Raw genomic sequence first — 26,392 nt, 5'->3', positions numbered from 1 at the left:
GGGAGGGGGCGGGGGCGGGGGCGGGGGCGGGGGCGATGTCGTGGGAGACGAGCAACTAACTTAGGCAATAGGTTGGCTACCAGCTGAGATAAGATTTCTTTTTGTACCAATCAAGCGCACAAATTTATTTGATGCAAATCGGAGCCAATAAGATTTAGGAAAATAACATGTTGCTGCTGAATGTACATTAGTGTACAGTACATCAGTTGCACTAATGCCGCACCAACCTGCATCCAGCAAGCGGCTGCACCGGACGGAGGAAAGCTGGATCAAAAATCACTGTCTGATCACCCTAACTTTTACACAACAGGTTGCCACGGTTACATTTTTTAATGTTATCCATTTATACAGCTGGGTATTTACAGAGACACTTAAGCAACCAGAAGCTATGGGGTACAATGCTAGTGTGCACCTGGGATTTGAACCCACAACCTCTCAGTTAAAAGTCAATTTCCTTAACCATTATCTTTCAGTAGCGTGTGCCTGACATCTCAGAAGATGATCTACCACTTTACACTGTAAACTGCCGCGCAGATTGCCGTAATGATAGCTGTAGCGCTAAGTGCTTGTGTAAATAGAGTCGGTAAGTGCCTACATGTTCAGGGGGGGAAGTTGTTTTGCACAGATTTTTGTGGAGTGATTTTCCCTCATACCGCTGTGCTGGAGCAGAGAATTGTGGGACAGGCACTGTTTGTAACCACAAACACCATTTTTTAATTTAAACTTCAGGGACTGGACAATGGCCCAATGTTGGCCTATGACTAGATGCTTATTTTATTTGTCTCCGTTGTGGAAGTACCGCACAGTTTTCCAAAGCAACAAAAACAAATGAACAGGTCTCTTTTTACAGGTTCTCTTTTTCCTTGTTGGTGCTTGGTACTGAACCTTAAAGCTAGCTAATTTTGTGGAACAACACTCAGAATTATTTTATTTTATTTTATTTTTTGGGGGGGTCACAGCTGTAGGGGTCATCATGAGATGTTAGAAAGGAAGGAGAGGAGAGAAGATTCTCATTATAAGCCCTCGACTACAACTCCCCCACCTCCTCATGCTGAACTCTAAACAGCAGGTTTACCTCCTCTCTCCTCTACCTCCTCATGCCAAACTCCAAACAGCAGGTTCACCTCCTCTCTCCCCCACCTCCTCGTGCTTAACTCCAAACAGCAAGTTCACCTCCTCTCTCCTCTACCTCCTCATGCCAAACTCCAAACAGCAGGTTCACCTCCTCTCTCCCCCACCTCCTCGTGCTTAACTCCAAACAGCAAGTTCACCTCCTCTCTCCTCTACCTCCTCATGCCAAACTCCAAACAGCAGGTTTACCTCCTCTCTCCTCTACCTCCTCATGCTGAACTCCAAACAGCAGGTTCACCTCCTCTCTCCCCCACCTCCTCGTGCTTAACTCCAAACAGCAAGTTCACCTCCTCTCTCCTCTACCTCCTCATGCCAAACTCCAAACAGCAGGTTTACCTCCTCTCTCCTCTACCTCCTTATGCCAAACTCCAAACAGCAGGTTCACCTCCTCTCTCCTCTACCTCCTCATGCCAAACTCCAAATGGCAGTGTCTCTACTTCCTCTAGGGAGCAGTTACACCCATCTCACTGACTCATCAGAAAGTAAATGCTGGGACAGTGGGGCCACCATGCATAATGCAGCATCACTTTCACTAATGTAATATTTACAATGGCAATAACAGCCAATGATAATGCAGTTTGGTAATTGGAGCAGATGCTAAAACTCCAGTGAATACGTAATCAGGGTCGTGCTCTCAGGCGATTGGTCGAGGGGCATGTGGTTAAACAGCCGGCAGTGCAGCCAACCCAGCGGTGTTGCATCAGCGAGCGTAACCACACATATTTACCCACAGGAACGTTTTTATATTGGCCCTGTGCGGTCTGTGAAGCCTGTGGCTTAACCTTCTGCCTCGGCTGAGAACGTTAACATGCACACGCTGTCAGAACTGAAAGGTAAAATCAGCTACAATACAGTCTGCCACATATTAGATGTACTAGATGATGAGGTACTGTGATAACCTAAGAAAGGAGAAGACTTGCATGGATTTACCCTGGTTAGATGAGCTTAGCAAAATGCCAGTCCATAAATGCACAAAAGTTAAGGTTTTAAAGTAAAGGTTTAATATGAACTTAACGGTCCACCCAGTGATTCCAGTTAGCTTTATCTGTTATGGTTTTCTGTGGGCTAGCAAACTGTTGATCAATAAGTTACTGTTCAGAAACATACAGAAGCACTAGGGTTTGGAGTGAAAGGTGCCTGAATCCATTGGCTTGCTCTGAATCCTGTCACATGCTAACGTGTAGCATGTCTATTGAGGAAGGACTGGCTTTCTGTTTATAGCTGTGTGTTTGTGTCCGTTGCTATAGCAAAGGAGGACAGGTGTTTTGGGTCATGTGACATGTGTACCATGTGACCTGTCAGTAAATGCCCCCCATACAGGGATGAACGTGTCCCCTCATCCCATCCCCCACCCACGTCACTGTCACCCTTGCCTTTGAGCAGTCAGTGATGTGTAGCAGCAAAGCTATGGTTGGAATGCATTTCTGTGCCTGTCAACAAACGGTTGCCTTGGTGACAGAGTGCTGTCATTATGTGAGAGCTGTGGACCAGGTTCTAGAACACAACCCAGAAACAATGCATGCCCGAGTCCTTTTCAAGAAGACTACAGTTAAAATACAGGATCAGTCTAAGAAAAATTCAGTCTAAGAGTAGCAGGAGCACAAGGGCACATTGAATCTTAAAGTGTGATTTAAAAGATTTCTGACATGGCATGGTCTAGAATTCTCAGGATGATGAGTGGAACAGCTAAAAACTCTTACCCTTCCTAGTTTAAAAACACTGGAGATCACATGATCATAATAATCAGCATTGGCTGATTAGGGGAACCAAAGGCTCAATCAAATCAATCTGTGCAAGCAGGAAAGTCCGGAGCCACGAAGTGTTTATAGGTAGTTTTATTTAGAGCAGGAAGCCTGGCACAGTGTTTATGCTTCTGAAATAAAGAAGCTTCTGAAATGTGCACCCTCGATGTAAGGCATAATTTGGCTGTTCTGACATTATTTTTTGGTAAAGAGGAAGGAAAAGTGAAAAGAATCGCCCCCGTTGCAGGGTCCTACAGACGCTGGTGTAAGACCAGACAGCGGGGGTCCATACAGGCTGGTGTGTACAGACCAGACAGCAGGGGCTCCATACAGACGCTGGTGTGTACAGACCAGACAGCGGGGGCGGGGGGGGGGGGGTCCATACAGACGCTGGTGTGTACAGACCAGACAGCGGGGCCACAGGCGGTGTGTAAGACCAGACAGCGGGGGGGGGGGTCCATACAGACGCTGGTGTGTACAGACCAGAGAGCAGGGGGGGCTCCATATGGACACTGGTGTGTACAGACCAGACAGCGGGGGGGTTCCCTAAGGCCACTGGTGTGTACAGACCAGACAGCGGGGGGGGGGGGTCCATACAGACGCTGGTGAGCCCCTGGTCCTTGAGCTGTCATCTCTAAAAATGATGACATCATCTCCGAGGGGACGAGGGGTTGCTATGGAGACAAGTGTGGGGGGTGAACCCTGACGGGATCTCTCCCGCCGGTCTCTGTGGTGGGAAGGCGGTGGGGGGGGGGGGGGCGGGCGGTAGCATGATGGCAGGGCGGAGCGGTTTGTGGGCCGGGGGGGGGAAGAGGGGAGGGTTTCTCCTATCTCATAGGGCTCCTGTGTGAATGTATTGGTGTCCTTGCCTTGGCTCCCCAAGGACCCACACGGCCCTAGCGGTTGGGTTAGAGTTGTGCATGTATGCTGTCAGGTGAGTCAGGGTGGAATCTGAGCGGCATTGAATCTGGCTCCTGTCTTTCGTTGCTCAGCCCTGTCATCTGCTCAAACTAATACGAGCCGCCTGACTTTATGCTAGGAGGTGTCTGGATCTGTCTGCATGTCTGCTGCCTGCTGCTGTCTGATGTTCTGTCTGTCTCCCTGCCTGCCTTTTCTGTCTGTTGTCTGTCGCGCCTGCCTGTCAGTCTGCTGTCTGTCTATCTGATACCGACTGACTGCTCCCTGTCTGCTTCCTGTCTATCGTGGTTGCTGTCTGTCTGCCGCCGTCTGTCTGCTTCTGTCTATCTGTCGTCGTGCTGCTGCTGCTGCCTGTCTGTCTGCCTGTCTGCCTGTCTGTCTGTCTGTCTGTCTGTCTGCCTGCCTGCCTGTCTGTCTGTCTGTCTGCCTGCCTGTCTGTCTGTCTGTCTGTCTGTCTGCCTGCCTGACTGACTGTCTGCCTGTCTGCCTTCCTGTCTATCTGTTGGTCTGCCTGTCTGTCTGTCTGCCTTCCTGTCTATTTGTCTGTCTGTCTGACTGTCCATCTGTCTGGCTGCCTGTCTGCCTCCCTGTCTCTGTCTCTACGCTGTAAGAAAATGTAAGGCTTCACCAACTACAAAATTGCAAGTCGTAAATTACAATTGCACTTTTAAGTTGGGACAGAAACCACAAAGCTGTGTTAACTCGTATTGTGCTGTTCAGGTAACAAGACCAGTTAAATATTTGTAGCTTTGTGATATTTTTATAGTTTTGTTATATATTTTATTACTCCATTTAAATACAAAATCAAAATGACCAAGTTCAACTATGAATTTGACACATCTTAAAAAATATTGTTGTTTGCGGGGTAAAAAAAAACAGGGCATGGCAAAATTCCATCCATCCATTCTGGAATGCCGTTTCATTTAGTTCACTGTGTGGTTAGGCAGTTTAACATAAACAGTCTCTCAATGTTCACTCTTTCTCTCTCACTCACATACTGTACACACTCTATTAACCAAAGCTTCATCCAAGGGGGGTTACTAAGCATCACTTGTCTCATCACACAGGGGCAACATGAGCATTCCACATTTGGGGATAATGAAAAAGACATAGAGGGCTAAAACGATTGAAAGATCAGGCAAAGAGATTAAAGATTTGAGTGTTCAGGCCTGGATCCTGGCACACTGCTGTCCTGCGGTTACTCTTGTTCATCTCCGACCCTTATGGGGAAAGTTCTCATTAATAATTCATATTGTTTGAGTGCAAGATCAGCTGGTCTTGTCATTTTGGCAGTTGAGTTTCCTAACGGGGCATTCATCCTCTGTCAGCAGGTCTGCCGGAAGGTGTCGGTCAGCTAATCTCTGCCGCTGGAGGGCTGCACGACTTCCTGGACCAGAACTCCAATCGGAATGAGGCCCACCCCCCGGCCCCCCCGGCCGATGCCTCGGGTGAAGACGTGGACGAACGGGAGTGGAGCGTCGACGTGCTCAACAACCTGACGGACGCGCCTCAGCTCCAGGCGGTCCCGCCGATTGCCCGCAAGCCGAGCGGAGACGCCTCGGTCATGGCTGAAGGAGTCGCGGCGGCTCTCCGAGGGCAACCACGCAACGGCCACACCGAAGAGGCGAAGCCGATGCCGATACCCGAAAAGATCAGGCCCTTGCCCCTGAGCCTGAGGGGAAGCCTGAACAGGGCCAACCTGAACAAGGCGGAACCCCCCAGTGATGATGACATTGAGATGCCGGTGCCCAAGGCCTGCTATGGCTTCGACCCAGACCAGTATGATGACAACTTCAACCCCTTCTCCAGCGGACGTTCCAAGCTGCAGAACTCGCCGCCCCCATGCCCACGTCCAACTGCTACTAAGGAGGACCCAACCGCCACCTGGGAGGACCCAGCCTCCACCTGGGAGGACCCAACCACCGTGCAAGACGACCCAGTCGCCATGCAGGAATGTTCCACCACCACCTGGGAATGCTCTACTGCCGCTCGGGAAATCCCAACTGCCACCCAGGAGGTCCCAACCACCACCCTAGAGGACCCAGTCGCAAGCTGGGAGGATCCAACCACCACCCTAGAGGACCCAGTTGCAAGCTGGGAGGATCCAACCACCACCCTAGAGGACCCAGTCGCAAGCTGGGAGGATCCAACCACCACCCTAGAGGACCAAGTCGCAAGCTGGGAGGATCCAACCACCACCCTAGAGGACCAAGTCGCAAGCTGGGAGGATCCAACCACCACCCAGGAATACCCAACTTCTGCCCAGGGAGATCCAACTGCTAACCAGAAGGACCCAGATACCGACACAGAGTGCCCGACCACCACCCAGGAAGATCCACCCGCCATCCTGGAAGATCCACCCACCATCCGGGAAGACCTACCCGCCATTCGGGAAGACCCACCCACTATCCGGGAAGACCCACCCGCCATTCGGGAAGATCCACCCGCCATTTGGGAAGACCCACCCGCCATTCGGGAAGATCCAATTGGCGCCCGGGAAGACCCAGCCGCCACCCAGGAGGACGCAGCCTCGCAGGAAGCCAAGCCTGTCAAGATGGAGTTTGGACTGATGAACGAGGGCTCGGGTGGGGAGACCAAGCGGCCACCGCCGAGGAAGCTGGGAAAGAAGCCTGGCAGCAAACTGCTCGCGCCCAGGACGCAGAGGCCAAAACCGGTCCAGCCAGCCTCAGCACCAGCTGCCACTCACAGCTCGGACGACGCCCCCGCGCCCAAGTCCTCTTACGGCTGCGACCCCAGCGAGTGGGACGACCCCAACTTCAACCCGTTTGGGACCAAAGGCAAAATGTCCAACTCCCCAACACTCCCAAAGGGATCCTACAGTTTCAACCCCGACAGACTGGATGACTCTGTGGACCCCTTCAAGCCCTCCAAAAGCCTGGCTGAGGACAACACTGCAAAGGTGGCCCCTCCAGGCGAGAAGCTGGCAGATGAACCTGCCAAGCACAAGCTGGATCTCCCCCTGGAGGACGAGGAGAGGAAGTGCAGGCAGTCACCAAAGAAGACCAAGTCCAGGATGATCACGTGAGTTACAGCTGTTTGAGATGCAATCTTCGCACCAGTCAACAGGAACTGATTTTTAGCATCTTGTTTTTAAAAACCGTTATCAAACATTTGTTTAATCCTCAGTTAAAAAAATTAATTTAATATTGGTAAAGGCTTGTTTCATTCCTGAATCCTTTGAGAAGCTTTCAGCTTTCAACCTTTTGCTTTACTTTTTTCAACAAATCAGTTTCAATATCAGTTGAAAAAAATTATTTTATCACCGCATATATTCAGAAATAAACATCAAAAAAGAAAAAGAGAAGGAGAGATGAATTTGTGTCTTTGTTTTCTTAAATGAGAGAATAATAGAAGGTCTTGACAGTGCAGTGCTCTCTGAGCTATAAGACTGCGCCCTCTCTCTGATAGAACAGATACTCCATTGTTCACCAGCACTGTCAGAATGGCATTCCATATCAGAGGAGCTGTCTAATGTGAAGTGGTTGTGTAATTGTGTAGACTGCCAATCACGGACATGATAAAGTTTTGTTTGGCAAGAAGCAAAGGCATAAACTTGCCTGTGAGCAGAACTCTCTTATTCCAGCTTGAATGCTTCTGAGAAGGTTTTAAGAAGCATGCAAGACTACAGCACCAACTACTGAGTCAGGACTGGTCTATATGCAAAATGGGGTCCTATGACATGGCGACGTCTGTGGCTTTTGAGAAAAAAAAACACCTTATTATTATACATTGCAATATTTTAGCATTATTCTGCCCTGTAAATATATTCTCAAGAACTCCAAATGAAATCCTAAGCAAAACCAAATTTTGATTTAGAACCTGTCCTGAGCAGCAAGGGATTAATGCTGAACTTTGGTTTTAAAAGTGCTGCTTCATTTCTGGCTCCTGTTCATTTTCCCTGGGGAAGAGCCGCCAGTCCAGGGTTACTCAGCTCTGCAGGACCTGCAGTTGAGCAGCTCTGTGCTAGACCAACCCCCCCCCCCCTTCTGATGAACTAACTGCTCTTCCTTCTGCTGATGCTTTTTGTCTTTTTCCAAGCGGTAACCTGCCACTTACCTGTTCTTCTTCACTCTCCTTACACTCTCTAACCGCCCGTCTGCCCTGCCCCACCCCACCCTGCCCCGCCCACACACCTTCCTTCTCTCTTTCCCTTCTGCTTGCCTCAGGACAACTGAACAAGTCAAGTTTCTCTGTTTTCTGTTGTAAGTACTCTGTATCCCTCTTTCCCTTCGTAATTTCACTTGCCTGTGCTTTGCCCTCACTAATGTTAAAGGTTACATAGGTCAAGGGTCGCAGGTCACAGATAATGGTGTCAAAGGGCATTCAGAGCCATTCTCTGAATGCCTATTGGTAGTTTAAATATTCAAAATTTAGAGAACCTATCAAGCAAGTGGCCTGTAAGTTAAGTTGTAGTTTGAAATATTTTCTTTTTTTTAAGTATGCCTTGTAAAGCTCAACATGCCAAATGACCCACACAAGAAGTAACTGCTTGTTTTGTCCAATGAAACACTTTCTCTGGCATTAAGGTTGCCTCTTAATGGCTAAGGGCTCATTCCAATCGCTTATTTTCTCCGTCCTTATTTCCTTTCCTTGCGTCCTTTCCTAGTAAGGAAGGCCCAAACAGGCACAGAAATACATGAAATTGAAGTGTGGAATCGCATGTTGTCAATATGTTTCTTGCGCCTCCTCAATGCGTTGACAATGCGTGATTCATGAATTTCACGTATTTTTGACCTGTTTGGCCTTCCATACTACGACAGGATGCAAGGAAATGAACCAAGGAAGGATAAAATAGCCAATTGGAATGAGCCCTTACCCTCTGTCCTCTCCACAGAGTTAGTGCCCTTGTAGGACGGGGCACTTGGTGACCTTACTCTCTAATTGTGAATGCTGGCCTAATTCTAATAAAGGCTGCAGTCACTATTGTGTGTGTGTTACACCTCGGAGCAGACAGGCTGCGGAAGTTTAACGAGCGTTCTGATCACGCTTCCGTTAAACCGCAGATTACTGCGTTTCTGAGCCATTGAGGTCCCCACAAAGGCATCTGAACCCGGCCCTGCAAAATGGGGTGTAATGAATCGGGCACTCTCCGGCCTCAGTAATGACCATCGCGTGACGGTCGCTGACGGAGGCGAGGCATTCCCATGGGTCAGGTGGGATGGGGGATATTTCAGATGAGGTAGCCATGGCAACCGAATTTGAATACAGTAATGGCTCATTACCCTCAACTGGGGAAAAAAAAACAGCATACACAAACACAAAACCCCCCCATCAATGAGCATCATCATAATCATAGTTGGACGTGACTTGCTGCTGTTTTGTGTCTTTGACCCAGAGTTAACCCTTCTGTTCGATTTGGTTTTTAAACGTTTTCTGGGTTTTAAACATTTCAAACTTTTACTAAAAAAGGAATGACACTTTCGAGAAATGCGTTTCATAACCAGTGACTAAGCCAGTGTAAAATTTGGTTTCTTATTTCAATTTGTTGTTTCTCATCTGTGTTATTTTTTGTCAGTTCAAAATGGTAAATATCAACAAGGTATACTGCATGAAAACATGCATAATTGATTTTAGTTTTTCACAGATAAACATGATTTATGTCTGCTTTGCCTTCATTATTCTTCAAATAAGTCACATCTTTATCACAAATTAACAACACTTATATTGTTAAATGTGATCTAGCAGAGAAAATGGCAACTTTTAACCACATATATTGTTTATATTGGAATTGAGATAAAGATAATTCAGTATGTTTGCATAAATTTTATTTCTGTATTGTTTTAATATCCCAATAATATCCTGGGTATATTTGACACAGGCTAACAGTTTCACAGGTGCTAATACCCAGGCTAACAGTTTCACAGGTGCTAATACCCAGGCTAACAGTGTCACAGATGCTAATAAGTAAATGGAACACAAGAGGTGATATCTGTGGCTTTGAGCTACACTGGCTCTGTATCTAACTGCTGCTGTTGTTGTTGTTGTTGCCATAGGAACGCCTGCAAAGTAGAGAAGTATGAAAATCAGTCTCTGGTTCTGGACGTGTGCGATCAGGTAAGAGATCCGGTAAGAGGCGAGGCAAGATGAAGTACTTGGCAGGGGTGGCCAAGCAGGTTATTCAAACGTATTATTATTTCTATAAGTCCTATAATTACATTATAAAATGTCTGTATGGAAGTGTTTTGGAATTATTCGTCTTATTTTGAATAGAATTTGAAATAACTGTAATAACGGTCATACGGCAGAATGCTTTAGTCTGTTTAGTTTGTGTGGAAAATGTGCCCTAGGAAATGTCACAGACTTCGACCCTATTCACTCTGCGAGAAACAGGCATCCATATGTAGCGTTAGCGGACCTCAAAAAGCTTACAATACTATCTGTTTCCATGGAGGACCACCTCGTTATAACACTACATATCATCCACTCACAATGATGCATGCTGTACATTTACTGAAACAATAGAGGTGCATTAATACGTCACTAGATCCTCAGACATTATTTCATATATTCACTCAGACAAACTCTGTTCTCTAGTCCGATTTACGCAGTTCACACTGTAAATAAAGTATTATCCATTAATTATTCATTTTAAATATAGTATTACCCATACACAAAGCATCATGCATGTGCTGTATATGTATTTACTGAAACAAAAAATTATGCTTTGTTCACTAGATCCTCAAAGAATATTTTAATTGTTCAGCCAGCTACTTTTATCTCAGTGAATTACACAACTTTTATTTCACTGTGCAGTAATGCACATTGTCAAAATCTGATGTATTTACTGAAACAAAAAGATGCACATTCAGCCTTCAAATGTTCACGGGATCCTCAGACATCACTTTATGCATTTTCTAAGCCAAACCCCATCTCCCCGGTGAATTAAATGGCTTACATTTAACAGTAAATACCGTACTCTATTCACAAAGCCAGGTGAATTCACTGAAATAAGTCCCTTACTTAGAACCGCAGTGGCTCGTCCGGGATTGGACCCCGCAGCCCTCTGGCGGCAGATGTAGCGCCGTAAGGGCGGGTCCACGCTGGCGCTGCATCCAGTGGGCACGGTGCCAGCCTTGCAGCGTCCTCATCGCTGCCCGTGCCCTCCCGACGGATCGCTTTACCGCCAGAACGCGTCCTCTGCTGACTCTGGCACGCTGACAGAAAGCGTGACTCATCCCCTCCGTCCGTCCCGCTCAGTAGAGCATATGCTGCTGCCACTAGAGCTGGACTCCGGGTCCCAGGGATGCAGTGGGGGGTTCTGAGGGGTTCTGAAGGGTTCTGGGTGGTTAAACACTGTTATTTTCCCCCTACTTTCATCTAGGCTAGCTGTGTTCAAGCTCATATTTTTTGGTTTTCAGTTTTTGTTTGAAAGGTTTGTTACAGGAGACAGTTCATTCCATTTATACTCTTGCAAAGGGAGCAAATCCACCAAGATTTGTTTCCAAAATTGACTGTCAACTGCGTTCAATTACTTTTGAGCTCTGCTTAAATATGGCAGGGAATTGTGTCCAAACACTCTTTCATGGACACTGATTAAAGTCTGTATTCAAAATAACCCAAAACAAAACAATATTAAACTTCAGAAAGATAGAAACATCAGAAAGTGCCAATGATTCTGTACTAAATTACGATTGTACTGTACTAATAACCTGCAGTTAACCAAACAAAATGAATGGTATAATTTCCCAGTGAGATCTTTGACCTCGATCCTAGATTCAGACTAAAGTCGTGCATTAACGCGCAACAAATCTGATTAATTGCACGCAGACTGCCCAAAATAGCTTTATAACTACATTCAATTAGTTGCAGGGGGGTTGAGTCCTCAACACTAGATATTCTTGGCTCCATGCTGTCCATGTTCATAAAGACATCTCCCCTGGCTTCAGTTTCCCCCCGAGGGGATATTAGGGGAGGGGCGTGGCCCGACCGCTCTGAGTGACAGCTGCCCTCTCTGTCGGCAGGAGGAGGACCCCGTAGTGACCCAAGCCCCCAGCATGTCCCACCGCGTGTCCCGGGCCACCGACGAGGAGAAGCTGGCCTCCACGGCCAAGGGAGAGACCGAGAGTGAGCCCCCGGAGAGGCCGGCCCCGCCCGCCAGCCCAGCCGCCAAAACCAAGACGCCGCACGGCGACGGTGAGCCCACGCCGAGTGACCGCACGCGGCCTGCTAAACCAAACGCACCTGTGCTTATTGCCATGGGACGGACCCAACCTGGCACGCTAGAGACGACACCAGACACACGCCTACGCCATAGAGACACCAACACACCTGTGCTTATCGCCATGGAGACGAACACCAAACATCGCCTTACGCATAGAGACGCATCAGCGCACTGTTAGAGAGACGGACACCAGACGCACCTGTGCTTATTGCCATGGAGACGGACACCAGACACACCTGTGCTTATCGCCATAGAGACGAACACCAGACACACCTGCACTTACCGCCATAGAGACGGACACCAGACACACCTGTGCTTATCCCCATAGAGACGAACACCAGACACATCTGCACTTACCGCCATAGAGACGGACACCAGACACACCTGTGCTTATCGCCATAGAGACGAACTCCAGACACACCTGTGCTTATCGACATAGAGACGAACTCCAGACACACCTGTGCTTATCCCATAGAGACGAACTCCAGACACACCTGTGCTTATCGACATAGAAACTGACACCAGACACAGCTGTACTTATCGCCTTAAAGATGGACACCAGACACACCTGTGCTTATTGCCATAGAGACTGACACCAGACACACCTGTGCTTATCGCCATAGAGACAGACATCAGACGGGTTTATCTAATAGAATAAGGACACAGAAACTAATAGCCAAGAAACCCAGAGCAAACTCTTCCTGCAGTTGGTCTTGGAATTCTGTTATATTCAAATTTGTTTTCCATGGTAACCTCAACCCCAGCTTCTGTCTTATAGCTCAAAGCCAGGGCACAAGAAGCTAACCCCTCTGCTACTGGAGATCTTAGAGCAGACAAAGAATGGGCGATTTAAACTGTTCAGGGAACTCCTCACAGTTGAGGCTGAAGCTGGGGGGGGGGGGAGTGGAGTTAACAAGAGTTCTGTTGATGTCAGACCAAAGAACCAGGTCGGTTGTCACTTGAATGAAGACATGCTGCCCCGTGTGTCGTCTGTGGTGTACTTCACCCCCCCCGGGGACCTGCTCTGGTCACAGTGAAACTCCCCCACCGGGAGGAGTCTTTGTGAACTCTCACGGAAAAGGCCAATGCTCTTACCTCCCCTGTGCATGCTGGGAAATACCCAGCATCTGCCATTCTTAGGAGAACAATGCAATGCCGGACCATTACAGTATCTGTCTGCTGCTAGGTGCATTGTGAGAATGAGCTTGTTCTGTATTCTGTGCCTGTTTTTCTCTCTCTAATTATTTTATTCTTATTCTCATTCTCTAATTCTAATTCTCATTCTCTCTCTCTCTCTCTCTATGAGGCAGAGCGTGTTTGCATGCGGTGGATCTATAGGAACCTCCAGGCCAGGACTGGCACAGTTTCTAGGGGAAGGCCAATAAGAGTTCATTTGGGTCAGAGACACTGCATTACCATGCAGTCTGGTTCCATTCCATACCCTCATATCCTGGCCACAGGAAAAAACATAACGCAATCAGTAAGCGGACCCCAGAAAGATTAGCTGCACACTGTGTATTGCTAATGGGGATCCTAAATAAATAAATAAATAAATAAAAGTGAGCCAGTAATAATTAGCTACAAATCATTGAATGATGCCTGATGGTGGGCAATCTAACCCTAGCAAAGCACACCTCATTCAACAGCTGGAGAGCTCATTGTGCTGCTAATTAGTATAATCAGCCATGCCAAATTAGGGCTGGAGTGAAAACCTGTGGGATGGTAGATCTCCAGCAACAGGATTGGCATTAGTAGAGTTGTCCTCAATTGTTGCAAGGCCTCAATAATATAGGGATAGACTGACATCTACAGGTCATTTTAAAGCACTGCATGTTGTTTCTTGACCGATGGTTGTAACATGCTTGAGTATATTTATGTAGTGAACCAAATTTAATTCAAATCTGAATCATATTTGATCACTGTATTTGGTTCCATACGATCCATAACTCCACAAAGTTTAAAATATGCCTAATTCAGAGAAGCAATACTATTTAATTAGGGAAGGAATTTGTTTCTGTTTTTGTAATCAAGATGCAAGAATAAATGTATAGCCTTTCACTGCATTATGGCTCCGGATACCTATGTGTGATCTGTGCACTGGTGCCCTTTTCCCTCCATTATGGCTCTGGATACCTGTGTGTGATATGTGCACTGCTCCCCTTCTCTCTCCATTATTGTTCTGGATACCTGTGTGTGATCTGCGCACTGGTGCCCTTCTCCCTCCATTATGGCTCCTCATGTCAGCCACTGTGTGCAAGGCGTGATTCTCTCTCTCTCTCTCTCTCTCTCAGAATCTCAGATGAAGATGGCAGACAGTCTTGAGGAGAAGGACTCCTGCTGCTTGGTGAGTATCTGTCCCCCGTGGCACTGAGGAAGGAGAAAACGTGAGCATGTGCGTGAAACAGAAACCCAGCAAAGAGCCAAGCTGTACTCAGCCTCCCACAGAGATGGCTGCCCATGATAACAATAATAACAATAACAATAAGAAGAAGAATAACAACCCTAACCCTATATCACAAGATAAATTATGTATAAGTAATAATGAATGAACAACCCGACTAGACAATCGGTCTTTACCATAGCAACCTTAATCAATAATAATAATAACTAATACAAATAATTAAAAAATAATATAATAATAATAGCAACAACAACTTGGCATTTTAGCAGATGGTCTTTTCCATAGAACCTTACACAGAAAATATGAAATCACAGATTTTATTTAATAATTATGATTTATTGATTGACAGATGTCTTTGTAGTACTGATGTTTGCGTTCTGTAAATTTGAATGGACTCAGGTGGGTCTGTCTGTTCTGGTTCATGTGAATGGAGATCAAGCATTTCTCAGTGGTCCAAGAGCGTGAACATTACAGTACTGCCGGTTAACCAGAGACACATGCAGTGCACTAATCCATAACAGTATAAACCTACTGTTGGCATGCATCAGATGAATATAACACAAGGACCAGTTCTGTACAGATCAGCTCTGTGAACTGCGAGCTGGTGAGCACAGTCTGGATTATATATTTACAAAAATAAACCTCTCAACTAGATGAGCTGTGTGGCATTACTAAGGGTCTCCAGCAGAGGGAGCTATCATTTCTCCTGATATTTCTACCTCCCTCACACACACACACACACAAACACACACAGAGCAAGAAAATCATGAACACGTACACACGCATACACACACACACACGCACACACGTACGAAGCGAGACCATCACAAACAAGTACACAAACCCACATGCACACTCACACACACTATGGCCTTGGTCATGTGACTCAGAGAGTTTGCATCACATCAGATGTGTACTGGCTCCATTCTTGCTCTTATTCTTGCTCCATTTCATTTTCGCTTCATGACTGAAATTTTTTGCGCTGTAATTATTGAGTGTTCATGTTCCCACCAGCAGCTTCCGGGCTGGTGATAAAGCTCTTCTGAAAAAGGAGATTATATTTAGACAGGTGTCATAATCCAATACAAGGCAATAATCCACAAGGACACCTTTATAGCAAACACTCTCAGTGCACTGGATCTGAAACACACTGACTGAGTGCTGGGGTGGAGAGCTCTTCTGTGATTCGCTAGCCCCTCATGTCCCTCAGCCAGTAGCAGGCTTCGTTGTTTTAATTATAGGCATAGTTTATGACCTCACTTAATCTTTCGCTTGTGCAATGTTTTGAGCAAATATGACCCAGTCAATCAAAGTGGTTTGTGATGGATGAAAATTCTAGTTTGGTATGAGTGCATTTCTAGGTGTTTTTCTAAGAAGTCTGGTTGGTGGTCATTGCTCCTGAGGTGAAAAAAAAGATACCTGTTGCAAAGACCTAGATAAACAGTTCCCAAACTGTGGGCTGGGAGTCACTGGTGAGTCATGAGGTGCATGTGAGTCACAGGCGGATTTTACCCATCATGCACACCATGCAATTTGCTTGGGGCCCCGAATATTTGGGGGCCCCCGGGTCGCTAAAAGAGGTAACTTGTATATTAACCTTGAATGTTGGTTAACATATAATAAATTGCATATGGGCAACGTGGCAGAATTTCAGTTTATGTTCTGTAGCTTTTGAATCGAACGGCTTTGTCAACACACTGTCAGGAGAAGTTTTGGGGGCCTCAAAATGTACAAATCCACCATTGAAAACAGGCTTGTGAAAGTAAACACTGCACAACTCAGTCTACGTTCAAGTAACATCCAATGTCATTTAATTTCCCATGTAATCAGTGGTGACAGAAAAACTGTAGTCGCTCATTAAGCTGGGCCTGGACTAAGAAAGGTCTGACTCCGCTCAGCTAGAGGAGTGAGGGACGTACTGACCAATGGTGGGTCACCGTCACTCACACGGGAAAATGACTCCTCCTCCTCTCCCCACACAGAGCGAAGAACCGCCCGCAACTCAAAGCACAGAGCCAAGGACAGGAAGTGAGAGCCAAGAGACAGGAAGTCCGCTTCTAAACTCCATCTGCATCAGCCAGGCGGACAAGGGGGCGGTGCTTGCGCTGATCAGGGAAGAGGTAACAGAAACGTGATTGGTCACTTGACTCAGGGAAGAGGATGAAATGATGGCGCTTGACAGAAGAGGAATGACGTGATTGGCCCCTTGACTAGGAAGTATGGAACGTGATGGCACTGTCGGGAAGAGGTAACTGAAACATGATTAGCACTGATCAGGAGCGTACGACTGATTTGGGACTTACTCAGGGAAGAGGTAACTCAAACGTAATTGGCTATGACTGGAGGGAACTCAAACGTATGTGTGACTCAGGGAAGAGGTAACGGAAACGTGATTGGCCACTTGACTCAGGGAAGAAACTCAGGGAAGGTGTTTGTTTGGCCATGTTTAAGCCAGCCTTCCCATTCTGCCTGCTTGATGGGGTCCATCCAAAACCCTTCCCTGTGTGTCCCACTGTAATACTTTTTGAATTGCTCCAGGAACATTTTCAAGTTCCTTTCAAGGGCTTTCAAGTACTTTCAGTTGAAAATGACATAATTCTTGAGTGTAATAGGGGTGAGACTGAAGCCTTCGGTTTCTGCTTGTTTTGAGTCTGAAGGCCACAGGCAGACCTGGTATTAACACAACAAGCTCAGAGTTTAAGGCATTTCTCTCTCTCTCCCACGGCAGATCATAGCTAAAGAAATCGAGGCAGGCCAGTGGAAGAGGAAGTACGAGCAGACCAGACAGGAAGTCCTGGAGATGAGGTACAGCACCCCACCCTGAGCCTCTGTTTCCTCTGTCACACGGCCGTGGAGTTCTCACACACGCGCACGCTTTCTCGCCAGTCTATACCTTCCCAAAATCAACACCAACAGCACAGGCCTACAAACGTAGCCATGCATTCCAAATATGGAGGAAACAGAAAAATAGGGGGAATAAAAAGTAGCCACCCATATCAGTCTAGATTTTCCCAAACTCTCCCAAAGGGGAGTAAGAAGCTGAGGGGAGATGCATGATTCAGATTCAGATTCATTTTTCAGATTCAGATTTAGATGCATGATTCAGTTCAGCTTAATTTTTCAGATTTAGATGCATGATTCAGATTCATTTTTCAGATTCAGATGCATGATTCAGATTTAGATGCATGATTCTGATTCAGATTCATTTTTAAGATTCAGATGCGTGATTCAAATTCATTTTTAAGTTTCAGATGCATGATTCAGATTCATTTTTCAGATTCAGATGCATGATTCAGATTCAGATTCAGATGCTTACCTGGCGGGTGAGAGGAATGCAGCCTTTTTAACAGTCTTACTGTCAGGTGCACTAACGTCAGGCTCTCTGGTCTCTGCAGGCAGATAGTGGCAGAATATGAGACGACTGTGGCCCAGATGATAGGTGAGTGTGCCGCCTGTTTATTCATACTCTCACACTAATTTGCACACTCATTTACACACTCGTTCACAAGCTCATTCGCTCATAACGAACCCTCACCCTTGTTACACACTCATTTACACGCTCGTTCGCTCATAACTAACCCTCACCCTTGTTACACACTTATTTACACATTCATTTACATGCTTGCTCGATGACAATTCAGTAAAATGGCACAGCAACACAAAGGGAACACACACATGCTAGGTAAGCCGAACAGAGGATCAAGGCCACCCCTGGGGGGGTTTATTTACGGTAACCCGTCTGCGGAACGTGTTCTGACCGCACAGAGGACGAGCATCGCACGAACCAGACCTCCCAGCGGACCATCCAGCAGCTCACCGCCGAGCGGGACCAGGCTCTGGCTGACCTCAACTCCGTGGAGCGCTCCCTTTCCGACCTCTTCCGGAGGTACGAGAACATGAAGACCGTCCTGGAAGGCTTCAAAAAGGTCAGCATCGGAGGTCTCAGTGTGCTTTGGGTAGAGTGGCTGTCTGAGTGTGCTTTGGGTAGAGTGGCTGTCTGAGTGCTGAGTGTACTTTGGGTAGAGTGGCTGTCTGAGTGTACTTTGGGTAGAGTGGTTGTCTGAGTGTGCTTTGGGTAGAGTGGCTGTCTGAGTGTGCTTTGGGTAGAGTGGCTGTCTGAGTGTGCTTTGGGTAGAGTGGCTGTCTGAGTGTGCTTTGGGTAGAGTGGCTGTCTGAGTGTGCTTTGGGTAGAGTGGCTGTCTGAGTGTGCTTTGGGTAGAGTGGCTGTCTGAGTGTGCTTTGGGTAGAGTGGCTGTCTGAGTGCTGAGTGTACTTTGGGTAGAGGGGCTGTTCAGAGTGTCCTTTGGGTAGAGTGGTTGTCTGAGTGTCCTTTGGGTAGAGTGGTTGTCTGAGTGTCCTTTGGGTAGAGGGGCTGAGTGTCCTTTGGGTAGAGGGGCTGAGTGTGCTTTGGGTAGAGTTGCTGTATGAGTGTGCTTTGGGTAGAGTGGCTGTCTGACTGGGGACATGGCGCTGGTTTTCAGAATGAGGAGGTGTTGAAGAAGTGCGCTCAGGAGTACCTGGTCCGAGTCAAACAAGAGGAGCAGCGGTACCAGACGCTCAAACTGCACGCAGAAGAGAAGATGGACAGGTACAGGGTGGGACAGAGCCAAGGCACACCTTCCATTTAGCCATTTAAACAAGCAGTGTGGTCCAGTTATTACTTACATGCTATTTCTTGCTCCCTCTCTTTCCCTGTCTCTTTTCATTTAAATCCAGAGGCTTTATTAGCACAACATACAATAAGTACATATTGCTAAACCATAATCCACAGTGTGGGGGAACAAAATTAGATCTCAATTACAAATAGCATCAACAACAGCGGTACTAATAGTTCTGTTTATTAAGATGCAGTAGAGTACAGTGGTCCCTTCAACTTGGTTTAATAACCCTTCATGTCATTAAGTATCTAATTTAGAACATTAAACAGCTCATTACTATTCAGACTGCAATTATGTTAGGAATGAAAAGCAGCAAACTCAGCGAGTCCAGAGGATGGAGTTTGAAAACCCCTTGGTATCACAAGTGTCAGCCGACATCTCTCTCTCTGTCTCTCTCTCTCATTCACCCTCTCTCTCTCAGTGCCAATGAGGAGATCGCTCTGGTCCGATCCAAGGCCAACTCGGAGAGCATAGCTCTTAACGCCAGCCTACGGAAGGAGCAGATGAGGGTGGAGTCATTGGAGCAGGCCCTCCATCAGAAGGTGAGGGTTTGGGGGGAGGGTGACTAATTTATCGTCCTCAGCGTGTACATGACCGCAAAGCAGCTGGTGTGTGCACGTGTGCACACCGACCATGTTGAAGCAGAAATCCAGCTAAATTACTGTCCTGGGAGCTGAACACAATATCTGAACGATTGTGTTGAGTGCCCACTCCCCTGGCTTCGTGTTTACAGTTGGTTAATTAAGTGTAATGAAGACGTGTGTGTTTCATAATATACAACTCACAGTAGTAAAACATTTCTTGAGCACAGCGCATAAAATAGAATTTTATATTGTGGCAATCTATCATTTATAAAACGCAAATGCAGACAGTCGATGCAGCAAAGTGTATCACGTAAAATGGAGTCGATTTAATTTCCCTTTGCACCGTGTATTTCGTACTATCTGTGAGTGTGTTATTTTCGGGGGGAAAGTTAAGGTGTAGTATTTTTAAGACGTCAACTAACTTTTTTGTGTGTGTGCACATGGCTCGTTCTCACTAGTTGCTGCACACAAAACACGGAATCGAAATTCTGTCACAGGCTGCACTGGCTCTAGTTCAAACACGGTGATAATGCCGCTGTCTCTTTTTCAGAGCGGAGAGATCGAGGAGCTCACCAAGATCTGCGATGAACTGATTGCAAAGCTCGGTAAAACCGATTGAAGAACCACCAGGGAGCTAGGCTACTTCTGACCCACCTATCCAACGCCTTCCCTTCAACTTCACCCACGTCTCCTCAACGCAATGCATGGGAGGGCTAGCGAGCATCGAGCTAACCGCTCCCAGTCAACAGTGGTGCAGGCTGGCTAATAAGGGTGTTTCATTTTGCTCCGTGGAGGAAGAACACCGCTTTCTCTTACTCTCTTCGCAATATCAAACAGACAAACAAAAACTGAAAACGAATAGAATTAAACATATTCAAAATATATACAAAATGAAATCCGACTTCGGAATAAATATAAAAAGAACAAAAACTGAACAGCAGGATATTGAAGAAAATTTGTTTTAGAGGCCGGATTTGAAGATCAGTGTATATCCTGCAGTGTGTTTGTGCAGAAATTACACACACACATTTATGTGTTCTTTTTTCTCCTTTTTGCAGAAGAGAAAAGATAATAAAAATCTATAAACTGTATTTCCACCTCTGAAAATCTCCTATAATTGTACAGCTGTGCAGGAAACGACACAAGCAGGACTCTCCTGCGTCTCTCTCCGGTCCTCGGTTGGCAGTGGACAGACCCCCAGCGTTTACACAACCGACCAGCTGCTACCCGAAAGAGACCGAGAAGGGGAAAAAAAAAACTTGTATCAACTTCTGTTCTCCAGATATTGTAAAGCGTAACAAAGAAGGCCTTTTCTTGTAATTAAGTCTGTCTTTTAAAAGACTGTGCCTTTGGTGACTTTGATGGTTGTTTTGCTGTTGGCTCTCACTCCGTCTGATCTAGAGGAAAACACCACCACTCCTTCAGTAATCCTTGTCAAAAACGTCCCTAATAGGTAAATGGGCAGCGATCGACTTTCACAAACACTCCCAAGTTATTTGTTACCCAGCGGAAGGTCAATGCCAATCTCAAAAGGTGTCCGTGGCGGAGTAGCAAGTCTGTCAGAAGCACTAGTGCTCATTCCTGCAGTGATATACGGCATGGTGCATCCCCGCCAATAAAATAATCACGCACTAGAGTTGTCTTATACTTTAAATTTACTACACTTGAAATTTGCGCTAAAATTCTATAATCCAGTTTCATCTGACAAAAGTACACGTGTCCAGCTGCGCATGAAAGAGACAAACTATGGTAAATCATGCATTCTCTTGATATAGGCCTATACAACATCGGGCATGTCCCGCCAAGACGGCTGGCTGGATGGCATATCTGCCATCCCAATATAGCGCAGTTGGCCCTCGTTAGTGCTAATATTTTTTTCATGTTCACCCCTTTGTAAAAGATTCTGCTGGTCTATGGGCAGTTTATCGCAGTGTTTCAGTGTTTCTTCTGAATGTGTAGTGATGCTTATGTTACTCTTCCAGAGAGGCACACTGGGAGATTAATGTGTAACTGCTCCTGTACTGTTTTGGCATGCAACATAAACATGAACTTAAATTGTATTGTATGTGGGAGATTAAATAATCAAGTAGGGTTTTCCCCAATCAGGTGTACCATTAAAATCTTTGATTTTACTTTTTAAATTATTTTAGATACGGTCCTTGCCATTTGTTCGTTAAACAAGTGTGCCTAAAAAGTGCTCTTTGTTTTTTTTTAATTTTTTTATTTTATTCTTTTAACATGCCAGGCAAAAAAAAGGACTGCTATTTTTATACAGATTTCATGAACCACAGTGATGGTGTAGTTTTATTTTTCATGTCACAAATTTGACTCTTTTTGACTCAAATAACCGAATCAATGTTAAAACATTGTAGCAGAAAAGTGTCAGAATATTATTGCAGATACTCTATTTGATTGAAGATATTCAGCTCAGGCATTCCTGCAACCTTCCACTCTACTTCGTCCACAGTAAAGGAGCTTCTAGCAGGCAACAGCTTGCTGCTGTCTCCATTACTTCACTGAGGATGGGCTCTCTTTAGCAGCGAATGGGAACATGGTTTCGCATGTTGGCAGTGATGGACTTTTCAGCATTAAGCCCCACTGTGCTGGATATCTGGTGAGTTGATAGAATATCTGTGCTGTTGACAGACTGCCATCATGTTGCTGGCCCTTGCAGTCAAAGCTTGGGGAACCAAGGGAGGTAGTGGGGCCTCTGTCACCATGGAAACCAGCATTCTATCCTCTCATCAGTACCAACTACGCTACTGTGGACTGGCAGAACTCTTGGCTGCGCGTGTGCCAATCAGAGAAAGGCGGGGTGTTTCTGCCATCAGTCTAACTGCTCTAGTGCGTTCACCAAAACCTGGAGCAACAAATTTAAGCACAAGTTGTTTTCTCGATCTCTTTAGAAGTCCGTTTCTCACATCGTAGTGGACGGCACGCCATTATTTATGCAGTGCAAGGACTGATTGAAATACGCATGCCTGAATGTGCTGCTCGATTACACTACGTGCTGTACTATTGCCTCTCAATTATCCATTAATGCTGCATATATTTTACCTATTTTAAGCTCATATTTTTTTTAAGGGTAACTGACATTTGTAAAGAGGAAATAAATATATAAGCAGATGTAAGGAAATTATGTTTATTAATATATATATTTTATTCTTATTTCATCACCTGAATAAAAAATGATCGTGATTATTTGTGCTGTTTTGCCACGTTTATGATTTTTAAATGGTCGTGGTTGGGTGGTTTGGTTATGAATTTGGGGCTGTCCTGTAAACAATAATGGGTATTTTCACCACAAATTTGTAAAATGCTTGATAAATGGCTTGGTTCACAATACGATATTAAGCAGCTTATATTTATTGCTAAAATTCATTTAAAAAACTTGCTTGACAGATGTCCTAATCAGAATGACCATCAAACCTCACATTTCACATAGTGCCCTTCCCTCTGTTCAGACACACTGAATTCCTTAATAAAAAAGTGCTATTGTGGGGATTTGGACCCATGACCTTTGAGTTACGTGTAAATTGACGAATCCTGAAAATCAAATCTATAACTTCCTCGTAACAGGTTTAGCGTGCTATGTCACAGTACTTTGATGACTTCTCTGCAAGGAATCGGCAACCTCAACAGGCGATATAATTTTACCGGTGCGCATTTCCACGGGCACATGGCTGTCCCACACTGGCTGCGCCGACTCAGTTTCTAGGGGATGGCCAGATTTGTAAACCCCATAATCTAAGACCACGGGCGCGCGAGCGCGCAGGAGGGAGAAAGCTTTTAGCCGTAAGACCGCGGTTCTCCTCAGCACCGTCTCTCCCGACAACCGACGCCATTCCGCCATAGGTCTACGGCTCGGCAGCATGAAGACTCTTCTGCTTTCTCTGCTTCTCGCTGCCATGGCAACCCAGTGTGAGTATAAATTATTCTACTGGAATTGCGGCTTTGGGCCTTTTATTTAAAGTTTAATAGGGTAACCGCCGCATTATTGGATTTGCGGGTGTGCTCATATATGGTCCATCGTTGTTTATACTGCTTGGTATTTCCTGAAGCAGTGCAGAGACCCCACCTGGAATTTGAACCTGTAACCTTTTAAACAATAGTCCAACTTGCCAACCACTATGTTTTAGGCACATGCCATGCTGAAGTTTATTGATTGTTGAAAGTGATACACGGATTACTGATAACTATAGGGCTACAAATCACTATTAAAAGCGTGTGGTAACGAGTGTAACCTGCCACAGATATCCGATCATTGCCTGTACAGTGCCTCACTTGGATTAAGTGACACTCTGGTGCGACAAGTTCGCCCAAAAACCAGGATGTGCTTAACAAAAGCCTTCTTCCGATGAATTCTGGTCAATTACTACTTCTGATGAATAATTATCTCAGATATGTGGAGCTCCATTTAGAGGAGTTCAATTCAAACCAACAAAACCATTGACTTGTAACACTACTTCAAACCTGCTCAAACCAATCAGGTTGTCTCCTCTCAATAGATTTTTTTTTATTGGAAACCAATAATAATATGGATAAACATGTTAACCTTTCACCATCTATGGGTGTAAAAGCTGTGAATAAGGAGGAATAGGCTACATTGACTAAACAACATCAATTCTTCTTGAACTCTTCTGCACAGAAGCCTGATTTGATTTTCAACTGTGCTCTTTGTACGAATCTCACGGTATGATAATTGCCCGATCCAGAAGCTTTAGAGCGAGGAGGTTGAAAGCTTTTAGAGATAGAGACTATTCGCCCGTAGAACCCGAGCCCCGTGCCGGCGCGTGGCGCGCGCTGTTAAGTCTCAGCGCAGCCGTTTTCTGTTGCTCCGTTTGCAAGGACGAGGCGCTGAAGTGCCACACCTGCGTGGCGGCCGACGAGGAAGAATGCGACCAGCAGGGCTCCTTCGTCTGCCCGCAGTACTCCGACGCCTGCGCCACCATCACGGGACCCAGTAAGTGCGCGCGCTTTAACGCTGCCGAGGGCGGTACTCTCATTAACAGCGTTAGTATCGTTTCATCCCATTTATAATTAGTATCCGAATTAGTTGGCGAAGCAAGCCCACTCTTGATATCTTTCATATTTTTTTTTATTATCTGCACTTCCCGCCCAATTTTTCTAGCTCTAGTCTAGTCCTACAGTTTTTGCACTACATTCAAACTTTGTACACCAAAATGACCGGCTAGTTCCAGACATTGTTGCTTGTATTCTGATTTTTTTTACATTTTCAAAACTTTTTGAAATATTCAACTTTGTGAGCAATTTTTCCCCATAGGAAAGCATTGTAGAATGTTCATTTAGGCGCCCTCTAGAGTCCACAAAACATTTTGCTCATACCCATCGGAGAGCAAGCCCACACAATTCCTTCAGGAATTGTAACCTTTCTAGTTTAGAATGCACTTCACCCTGGAGTGTGAATTTTGCCATGGAGAGAAAGTCAAACGGTAGCTTACTGCAAGCCCCCAGAGAAAGTATTTTTCTTGAATGTACAAATCAGACACTTTTTCTGGGTTTTTTTTCTAGAAGAATCCCACATTGAGAAACTTTAACAGGTGTAACTCTAGAGGGAAATGAGACAACAGGAAACCAGGAACGTATAAATCTGTACACAACATCTTAATTTATACTGCAAAGTTGCCCTTAACACCATGCAATGTGTACCAACTTGACCGCTTGCCTAAAATTATTTATTATTATTTTTTTGCTTAAATTAACATAGCATCATGCAATGTGATGCAATCCCTTGATTTGACCTACATATGCCTATCACTATAGTATCACCTTTTGTATTCCCTGGGAATATTCCCACAGGGCTGAAACTTCTCCATGGTATTTACACTACATTGTTGTCTTCCAAAGGTTGCCTTAAAAAGTTTAATCTCAGAATACAAAGTGAGTTTAGTTCTCCGGAAGTGTTAGTTTTCCTGTGTGTAAGCAGCACGTAAACTCACCCCTATGTGGCGCTCTCTCTCTCGCCTCACAGACACGGTGATGAAGTCCTGCTCCTACCGGTCCTTCTGTGAGAGGCCTCACCATGGCAACCCGGGGGTCCGGATGGAGTGCTGCTTCACGGAGAACTGCAACGGGCCCCAGAGCGCCTACAGGCACGGAGAGCACCGGAACAGCGCCGGGGGCCTGGGGCCCAGCCCCCCCCTGCTGCTGCTGGGGGCCCTGCTGGCACGGCTGGCCACTAGCAGGGTGTAGCTCCTCCCTACCCAATATCTCCGCCCCCTCCACCCCACGTCCCCACCCACCCGAACCTGCTCACCCACGCGTGGGCGTGTCATTAGTGCAATATCGGCAATTGGTGGTAGGAAGTTAGAGTTATCTGAACCCAAATCCAACATTCAGAAACTCGATTCAAGAGTCAGCTCCTTTTTTACTACTAGGACAGAAGATGACGTAAGAATACTTTTTCAAACTTTGGCAGTTAAAATGAGAGCCACTATGAAGAAACTGGTGATTTTCTGAATTGATTTTATGTGCATTTTGAGTCTGTAAATTAAAAAGTAGGACTCCATATATTACACTGCATGAAAAAACACACTGGACTACCACTTTAATCAAGTCGTCTGATTTATTTGCTTACATTTATGTTTATTTGAAAACATTCAAATGAAGTGAATAAACTGAAAATAAACATCTGTTCCCTATTTCTGGTGGAACAGTGAAATAAATTAATGAGGACTCCTTTTTCAGCTACAGTTCAACTAAAGTCAGTTTTTTTTCCACATCTTCAAAAAAAGATCACCATACAGAAATTAGCC

The 26,392-nt window shown here is 45.8% G+C and overlaps 1 protein-coding gene across 6 annotated transcripts in view; it reads left to right on the top strand.

Annotated features, from left to right (window-relative positions):
* LOC135239045 (transforming acidic coiled-coil-containing protein 1-like) overlaps nucleotides 1-22,817 on the top strand; it is a 45,211-nt gene extending 22,394 nt beyond the window's left edge. For 2 of the 6 annotated variants that reach the window (XM_064307411.1, XM_064307408.1), the window contains exons 3-14: nucleotides 5,123-6,833; nucleotides 7,979-8,014; nucleotides 9,806-9,866; nucleotides 11,774-11,945; nucleotides 14,265-14,317; nucleotides 16,357-16,494; nucleotides 17,103-17,179; nucleotides 17,770-17,813; nucleotides 18,140-18,300; nucleotides 18,856-18,962; nucleotides 19,454-19,574; nucleotides 20,167-22,817. In XM_064307411.1, coding sequence (XP_064163481.1) covers nucleotides 5,123-6,833; nucleotides 7,979-8,014; nucleotides 9,806-9,866; nucleotides 11,774-11,945; nucleotides 14,265-14,317; nucleotides 16,357-16,494; nucleotides 17,103-17,179; nucleotides 17,770-17,813; nucleotides 18,140-18,300; nucleotides 18,856-18,962; nucleotides 19,454-19,574; nucleotides 20,167-20,235 — 2,750 coding nt within the window. In that variant the 3' untranslated portion in view covers nucleotides 20,236-22,817. Of the gene's footprint in view, nucleotides 1-5,119; nucleotides 6,834-7,978; nucleotides 8,015-9,805; nucleotides 9,867-11,773; nucleotides 11,946-14,264; nucleotides 14,318-16,356; nucleotides 16,495-17,102; nucleotides 17,180-17,769; nucleotides 17,814-18,139; nucleotides 18,301-18,855; nucleotides 18,963-19,453; nucleotides 19,575-20,166 lie in introns of all 6 variants that reach the window. The other 4 variants (XM_064307410.1, XM_064307407.1, XM_064307412.1 and 1 more) reach the window with 3 other exon arrangements.
* The last annotated feature ends 3,575 nt before the right edge of the window (nucleotides 22,818-26,392 follow it).

The sequence above is a fragment of the Anguilla rostrata genome, chromosome 14 (assembly GCF_018555375.3).
Source record: "Anguilla rostrata isolate EN2019 chromosome 14, ASM1855537v3, whole genome shotgun sequence".
In the NCBI taxonomy this organism is placed as follows: domain Eukaryota; kingdom Metazoa; phylum Chordata; class Actinopteri; order Anguilliformes; family Anguillidae; genus Anguilla; species Anguilla rostrata.
Note: the sequence above shows the minus strand (reverse complement) of the source record. Positions and strands in the feature narration are given on the sequence as shown.